The following is an 8,551-nucleotide window of genomic DNA, read 5'->3' as shown; positions in this document are numbered from 1 at the left end:
TCCATGGCCTCCACGCTCTCCTGGCCTCAACCCTCTTGACTTTCATTTATGGGGGCATTTGAAAGCTCTTGTCTACGCAACCCCGGTACCAAAGCACTCTTCGTGCTCGTATTGTGGACGGCTGAGATACAATACGCCATTCTCCAGAGCTGCATCAGCGCATCAGGGATTCCATTCAACGGAGGGTGGATGCATGTATCCTCGCTAACGGAGGACATTTTAAACATTTCCTGTAGCAAAGTGTTTGAAGTCACGCTGGTACGTTCTGTTGCTGTGTGTTTCCATTCCATGATTAATGTGATTTCAAGAGAAGTAATAAAATGAGCTCTAACATGGAAAGTAAGCGTTTCCGGACACATGTCCACATAACATATTTTCTTTCTTTGTGTGTGAGGAATGTTTCCTGAAAGTTTGGCCGTATCTTTTTGTAACACCCTGTATATATGAACATGGTATCCGCTGTTTCGGACATGTCCGAAAGAACAGATACCATCTTCATATATATCTGCATTGATGACTAAGCATGCATTTCTCAAGGTGTTTCGAGAGTTTTGTCCAACCAATATAGTTACCAAGGAACATCCATCCGCCAAACGCGGATATAAGCGAACGCACGGCTCCAGTCAGGCACGGTAGAGTATCAACGGTCAGTTCGACATTACCAAGAGAGGACTATGCACATTAGCTGCTCAGATGAGCCCAACTGGACATTCTACTAGTTGTATCAGTCATCGTTCACTCGATTCGGGACTCGACCAGTGTGAAAGATTGATCAATGAGGTGGACATTTAGCTCCATTGCGACACATCGCAGTAACACTAAAGACACGTAATGTATATTTTTTATTAATTATTTGGTGAATACAACAATAGACTATCGGCGGAAGTTACTAAGAGCCAGCTGGAGGTCGTGTATGCACATTTTCCAGTCCAGTGGTTGAATCTCGGAATCTCTCTGAAAGCAGTTATATTACTACAAGGCAATTAATTATTGACTATGGGATCTTTAGACAGTTTTGATGATGTATCAGTGCACTGGATTGTTCCCGGTCCCTTAACAAAAGCAACCGAGAAAATCTGCGGTGCAGTACATCCGGTAATTTGTCTCACACCGCACATCGCCAACACGTCGTCCTACGTGAGCGGTCTCATGCGAACGCGGCGTGGGACGGCGCGAATATTGGGCCGATCCAACGCGATGCGGTGGGATGCGGTTATCGTCCTACGTGAGCGAACGGGGCGCGGCGACCGCTCGAGCATATCAGACAGTCGCCAGCGGTTAAATTGCCCTGCGTCAGCTAACACGTGCGGGGCACCGTCCGACGCGTGAAGCGACGAAGCGGACGCGATCAGTTGGTTTGATGTTTCCACGTGAAGTGGTCGCGCTTTGCGATTTGTGTTTCAAGTTACAATGTCTTAAATATTGATCAGTACTGTTCAATAACGTTGTGTATCGCGGGACAAGAGAAATAGAAATTATAATAACGGTTTAATGTCGTACCGTGAATGGGAGGAAGTTGCCAAAATAGCTGGTACCACAGGTAAGTATATATAGCACATTTATTAAACAGCGTGTTTTACATTCTTTGTTCAGGATTTTATTCAATATATAATTTAACATTTTCCATCACCCTCATGGCTGCTAGCAGTGCACACTGTATGATTTTGTAAAGTCTCTTGTGGTGCTTTTGGTATATTTCGGTATACATCCTGGAGAAATACTACCTCAACCACGTTTATTGATTCGAGGATAGTTATGATGATGTGTAGTAAAGTTATAACTTCCACGATATGTACTGCATTCTTCACACTGGTTTCGACAGGCTTACGAAAATTTCTAAATTTAGATGCTTCAGAACCGAAAGAACATTCTACCACCATTCTTGCCCGGATGGCCAATAGCTGTATCCAGTGCTGGTTTTCTTGAAAAATGTTAAATTGTACTCTGAGTGACGGTTGTCAATGTCTAACGTTTACAAATTATTGCTGTTTGAAATTATAACATAGATTTAACGCATGTCTCAAACTAAGCAAATAATTCAAATGTATATATTGTATCTAGAATCAAGGTTAAAGGAGGTACAGTATCTTGTAGATGAACCTGGTTGTTTCAAGTAGGTTCCAAGTCGGACTAAGAATATCTCTACCACATTTCTCCTGCTTCCGCTTCTTCCTTTTGCTGTCTCTAGGTGTGTGACTTCCTTTGAGGAACCAGGTCTCCACATAAGGAGTTGTGTTGAACCGTTGTAAAGGAAGTCCAATGTAACACTGAAACCACGGGCTCCTCGAAATGTATTTTACAAATTAACCACATAAGACTGTTATTTATTTCAGTGGCTCTTAACATTCGGACAAGGAACGATTTCAGTACTATTGTACAGGTTCATGTTCTAGTCACGTTTCGAAAAGGGTGTGAGAGTGGCTGCAATGACACCTAAAAGGAATACCAACACACCAATTTCAGACGCCCCACATTCAGCCGAAATATAATATCATTACTTGCTGTTGATAATAATGTTATTGATGTATAACTTTTCTGTCTTTCAATATAAATAAAAAGTAACTTTTTCGCCGCTGAAGATTCAAAAAGTTAAAAGAGATGATCCTCGGGCTTACGTCAAGAAACTCAGCACTGGTTGTATCAGTCTTTAAGGCCACTAACAGTCCTGGTTCTTCCTGGAAGGGCTCGTTAAATACTCCTTTACAGGATGTGCTCCATCCTCTATGAAAACATATGGACACTTGATACTGGATCTTGGCAAAAATTCTTTTTTAGATATTTTAGTCTTCTCATTTCTGTTGCTTCATCAAAACACCTGTATCGTTCTCCTTGTCGTCGGAGCCCATGTTCACCGTAACAAACCTATAATTTGCATCACTGACAGCTAATAATACAATCGAAAAGAAGGATTTGTAGCAATAATACGTAGAACTAGGTGTACTTGGCTTTTTAATGTGAATCTGTCTCTCAGCAATACTTCCAAGACAGTTAGGAAATCGCCATCTGTCCCAAGACATGCTGCTGCTTTTTTAAGTCAGCGTCTGTTGACTTGGGCTTGTACTTTATTGAAAATGTTGTTCACATAGCCTTACAAACTTCTACAAGGATTGTGGGAATAACCATTTTTCAAAATCTAGCTGAGAAAACGAATTGGTGGAACTGTATGCCCATGATTATGTACCTGTTATTAAGAAGCTCGTGTATTAATTTCTTATAATTTTGACTTGGCTTCAATAATGGAAAAGGTTCTAAAGTGAGCAGCATTTTTTTCTTTTACTCGTGTTGGACCAAACTGAGGAGCGAATCTCGATGGGTATGGAACGACTCAGTACATAAAATTAACATCAGAGAAACAGATAACATAAAATTTACACTAATCCTACGTAGACGACAAACTGCTGACTAGACAAGGTGTAACTGAATTTCATTTACAGACTATAAGGAGAGGCTCCATACACCAAAACAAGCGAAATGTCTGCTAAACATGGTCTCTAAAATGCTTACCTTAAAAGCTCTGAGCATTGGTTCATCTTCGATACTGTGAAATACATCTTTTCTACTTTGCATATTTTGGGAGGAGATAGTATGGACCAAAATAAGAAAAAAATCTGTAAACATGAACTCTAAAATACTTAGTTTAAGATCTATGAGCACTTGTTCATCATCACTACTGCGAAACACATTACTTCTGTTGAAAAATTGGACATAACTCTTGAGGTGCTTATTTTAGAGCCCATGTTTACTACACTTTTTCCTTGATTTGGTCCATGCTACCTCCTCCCAAAACAAGGAAACCAAAGAGTTTGCAGTAGAAGAGTTGTATTATACAGGATCGAAAATGAACAAGTGGTCGTAACTATTAAGATATGCAACTAAGAGACCATGTTTAGTATACATTTTTCTTATTTTGGTATAAGGAACGTGTACTCAAAGTCTGTAAAGGGAATTTAGCTACAGCCTGTATACTAGCATAATCAACAATGTAGCACAGAAATTTGTTAATTTTGTCCAAGAATTCCCCAACAAAATAAGAGTGACCCGTGACGAAATTCTTCAGTTTAGACTTAAAATTACGTGGCTTGTTGTTAAGGTTTTTTTAAATGTTTTGGCAGCTTATTGAGAATGGGAGCATCAACATACTGCACGTCTTTCTGCAAAAGAGTGAAGGATGTGCGATTCAATTGCCGCTTGTTTAATATTAAGTGAGTGACAGCTGATAATTCTTGGGAGTAAGCTCATATTGTTACCAACACACGACGTTAAAAAAAATATATAGAGAGAGAGAGCCCAGTGTTAGAATTCCCAGACTCCTGAACGGGGGTTAATAAGAGGTTCGCAACTTACACCGCACCCTGCTCGAACTGACCTCTTCTGAGCCAAAAATACACTATGCGAATCGGAAGAGGTAGCCCATAACATAACACCACTCGTCGTTATCGAATGGAAATAAGCAAAGTAGACTAATTTTCGTGTTGCACTATCACTTATAACAGATACTGTTTTAATAGTAAATATAGTAGCGTTCAATTCTTCAACAAGATCTTGAACTGTCTTTCCATGACAATTACCATGTATCAGAAAATCTAGAAATTTGGATCGTTCAGACTAATTCTCTGCCCATTCTGTGTAATCTAAATGTAAGTTTTAATTGAATTGTGTGTTAGAATTGTAAAAAAAGAGTCTTGCAGTGATTTAGCATGACTTTATTTTTTGCTATACATGAGCTGCACTGTTTGCAACATTGCCTTTGTTGAACTCAACATCCTTCACTGCCAATCTAGTGTCACTGGCAAACAGAAATATTTTAGAATCATCTGCCGTATTAGAAGGTAATATATGAGAAACAGTCGTGGTCCCAGCACTCCGGCGCTGATCCCTGAGGCACCGCGCACTTAACCATACCCCAGCCAGGCTCCACATCATAGCCGTTCTAATTACTGTGGAGAATGAACTTCTGTTGCCTGTTGTTGAAGTATGAGACGAATCGATTTTGTGTAAGTTTTCTTATTCCATAATGATTTCTTGATCAACACAATCAAACACCTTAGTTAAATGAAAGAAGACACCTAGTGTTCGCAACTTTTGGTTTAATCCGTCCAGCGCCTCACAGAGAAAAGGGAACTTTCATCTGTAAGAGGTACACATGTCATGAAGTTGTTTTCTGAACGGAATAGTAAAATTTACGTCTTTTCAACGTTAACTGATATTCTTGTCAAAGTTGTATTTTCAGTCTGTACTAAATGGTCATCTATCTGAAGAAGGGTAAAGACCGAAACGCGTAATTAATGAATAACAAATAGGTCCGGGAACATCCTGTGACTATTACTTTGCGGCAGACTATCTATTCCAAAGCATTTTTCACTATTTCGAAAATAGCATTTTCAGTTGATAAACAAGTTCTAAAACCAAACTGAACGCTTAACTGCTAATACTGTGAATTGAAATTATCAATTACGCTTACATATATAGCTTTTTCTATAACTTAAGCAAACGGTGATGGCACAGAAATAAGTTTACAGTAGCCTGCATTGTCTTTTTCTGATTTCTTATAAAGGGATTTTACTACTGGGTGCTTTAATCATTCAGGAAACTGACCATTCGGAAAGGATAAATTACAAATCTGGCTAGTTCTTCTGCTAGATACCCCATCATATCTATGAGAGTCCTTCGTCTTTAGCGATTTAACTATTGACTCATTATCCCCTTTGTCAGTATCACAGAGATGTGTATCAGATACCATTCATGGAAATCCATTTTCTAAGAGAGTTATATGATTCCCTGCAGAAACTAATTTATTATTTAATTCATCTGCTATATTGAGAAAGTGGCTGTTAAATACTGTGCATGTATTTCACCAATCGGTGACGAAAATTTAAACTGTATATTGACTTTATATCATCTACTTTGCGCTGTTGGCCATCCACCTCTCCAACTACTGACCATACGGTTTTAATTTTGTTTTGAGGATTAGCTATTCTATTTACAAACCACATGCTCTGTCATTGTGATGTAATACGTCGAACGCTGATAAATAACAAGATTGTTATTTGGATAACCCGTCTCTTTGACAACTGCCGACAACGAAATGCTGAGTTAGTCTTTGTTTAAAGGTGATCGTGATCGGGATTAGAGTCACATTAGTATTCATAGTAAAATCCTGTTATTATGTGGCTTTAACGTCTGATAAAGTAGTCCGTTAACGAACAATCATTCGTTATGCTTCAGAGCGATCCGATGGAAGGGCGATAATAAATAACGTAGTTCACTTCTGCATTAAGAACACGCTTAACTATGGATGAAAAGTTTGCACAATATCTTCAGTTATTATAGCATCAAACAACCGTTTTATTCTCCTACGCTTCTATGTACAAGGATATATTAGTATCACGTATATTTTTATGTTCATTTTATCTTCTGCGCTCACCTAGTACGGCGTACAGATGGTGTTCCTTTTTTCACTGTGCGCGAATACGCTGCTCAACATTAATTCGAAACAATGAGTCACCAATTCACAGCTGTCCACAGGAACGGTGATTGTTAAAGAGACACGAAACAGCGCTTTAGTACTGTCATATTTTGAAATCTTTTTTTCTTAAGTTATTTAACTTTTGTTTCAGGTTATGCGGCGAAGAAAAAGTGGAAAAATTTAAGGGTCACATTCGCACAAGAACTGAAAAAAATACGAAACCCTCGTTTTGGAGCTGACGCTGCCAATGAACCGGTATGCATAGACACTGGCCATACGTTGGTTCCATGGCCGCGAGAAACAGATGGGAACATTGAGCCAGAACACTCAGCTAACAGGAAGTCTTTGGATTTTCTAGACCCTGCAAATTCTACTCCGGAAGACGAACTGGATGTAAGGAATATAGAAAATACCTTTGACAGCGCTGTTTACACTGACGCTTAGCTCATGTCGACGATGAGCCTGAACTTCAGGTTCCTAAAGTAACATTTGCAATGATACATAAATGTAAACAAAGAGAAGAAGGACCACATACATACATTTCTCCAATTAGAGAGAGAGAGAAGTTTAAAATTCTGCGAAAGGATGAAAAAGAATACAATGAAGAAGACCTCCTCTGGTTCAAGTCGATATTGCCATTTATAAAACAATTGCCATCAAATAATAAATTACATTTTAGAACGCAGATGCACGAGTTGTTGCTAAAAAAATAAATACGTCACAAGTGCCACAACTTGAACATACAAATTTTACTGAACTTGAAGAAATATAAAAAGAGTAATTACATGTACTCTTACCGGAATAAAAAAATGAATGATTTGATTTTTTTAATTATTTGTTTTCTTATCTGAAAGTCATCATGAACGGTGAACAGAAATAGGTCTCTAGGAGTTAGTGGAATTCAATTGCATAACAGGTTTTGTAGTATAATCACAGCATAAACAAACGTTGTAGAGAACATTCGAGCATAGTTCTCGAATAGCAAGGATTTATATTTCAGTTCTTCATACAAATGGTGCAGTTCTACGTAAATATGCCTTTACAAATACTGTAACATGAGATACACTCATCTGTCATAGACAATGATTCTCTAGATTCTAGTACGAATTTTCTATTAAAATGTTTTTCGTCTATTCATAAAGGATACTAACTATGAGAACGTGCTGACAGTGGAATGTGCGACTGCTACGGTCGCAGGTTCGAATCCTGCATCGGGCATGGTTGTGTGTGATGTCCTTAGGTTAGTTAGGTTTAAGTAGTTCTATGTCTAGGGGACTGATGACCTCAGATGTTAAGTCCCATAGTGCTTAGAGCCATTTGAGCCATTTTTGAAATGTGCGACTGCGCTGCCCCAATAGGACGAAATGAAAGAGTGCATGGATTCTGGTCGCGGCCGAGACGTCACTTAAGATCGGACGTCGAACGGAAGGAACGTTCCAAAACAAAGAGGAAAAGCATGGCTAGTTTTGCTGCAATACTAAAAATGGGCTTGTATCTGATTACTACGTACTCTGGCGAGTAGTCCATGAGTAGCCAGGCATGGAGGGGAGCTCTTTTAAGACATTGGGAATGGGACGGTCGAATAGGTAAACTAAATTCGGAATCGGTTGGGGGAGTAAGAACGATTGAGGACTCGAAGTTGGACAGCAGCAGCGGAGCACACATCTGACCGATAGTGACAGAGGAACACCTCGAGTTACTGTGGTTCGAAACCAACAAGTATAGCTCTCGGTAAGGTTGCATTGTTGCATCATCATACTAGGGACAAATAGGCGAGATAATTTATTAATTTGGATGACAGCTGCATCCTCTCTAATGGCAGCTCAGCACCAGTGAGTTACGTTCATTCGCTGTCAGTTGCTTCCCATGCAATCACTGCATATCTTCTACATGACTTTACATTTGTATAGGAATCATAGGGACACGTCATAACTTGATTGATATCCTTACTAATCTTATGACATTGCCAGCGACTAGTGAGAACTGTTAATGTGAACTATTATAGATTAATGGAAATGAGATTGAAAACTAACGTATGTTCACTCCTCACAAACTTCAATGTTTTTTTATGAAATATATTGTTAC

At 39.0% G+C, this 8,551-nt stretch overlaps 1 protein-coding gene across 1 annotated transcript; it reads left to right on the top strand.

Moving 5' to 3' along the window:
• Positions 1-1,384: 1,384 nt before the first annotated feature.
• LOC126299432 (uncharacterized) lies at positions 1,385-7,260 on the top strand. The gene is made up of 2 exons (XM_049991334.1): positions 1,385-1,540; positions 6,618-7,260. The coding sequence occupies exons 1-2, from the start codon at positions 1,492-1,494 to the stop codon at positions 6,908-6,910; spliced, it is 342 nt and encodes a 113-aa protein (XP_049847291.1). The 5' UTR covers positions 1,385-1,491; the 3' UTR covers positions 6,911-7,260.
• Positions 7,261-8,551: the final 1,291 nt, after the last annotated feature.

This window comes from Schistocerca gregaria, chromosome X (assembly GCF_023897955.1).
Source record: "Schistocerca gregaria isolate iqSchGreg1 chromosome X, iqSchGreg1.2, whole genome shotgun sequence".
Lineage (NCBI taxonomy): Eukaryota > Metazoa > Arthropoda > Insecta > Orthoptera > Acrididae > Schistocerca > Schistocerca gregaria.
The sequence above is the reverse complement of the archived record's forward strand: the minus strand, read 5'-3'. Positions and strand labels throughout refer to the sequence as shown.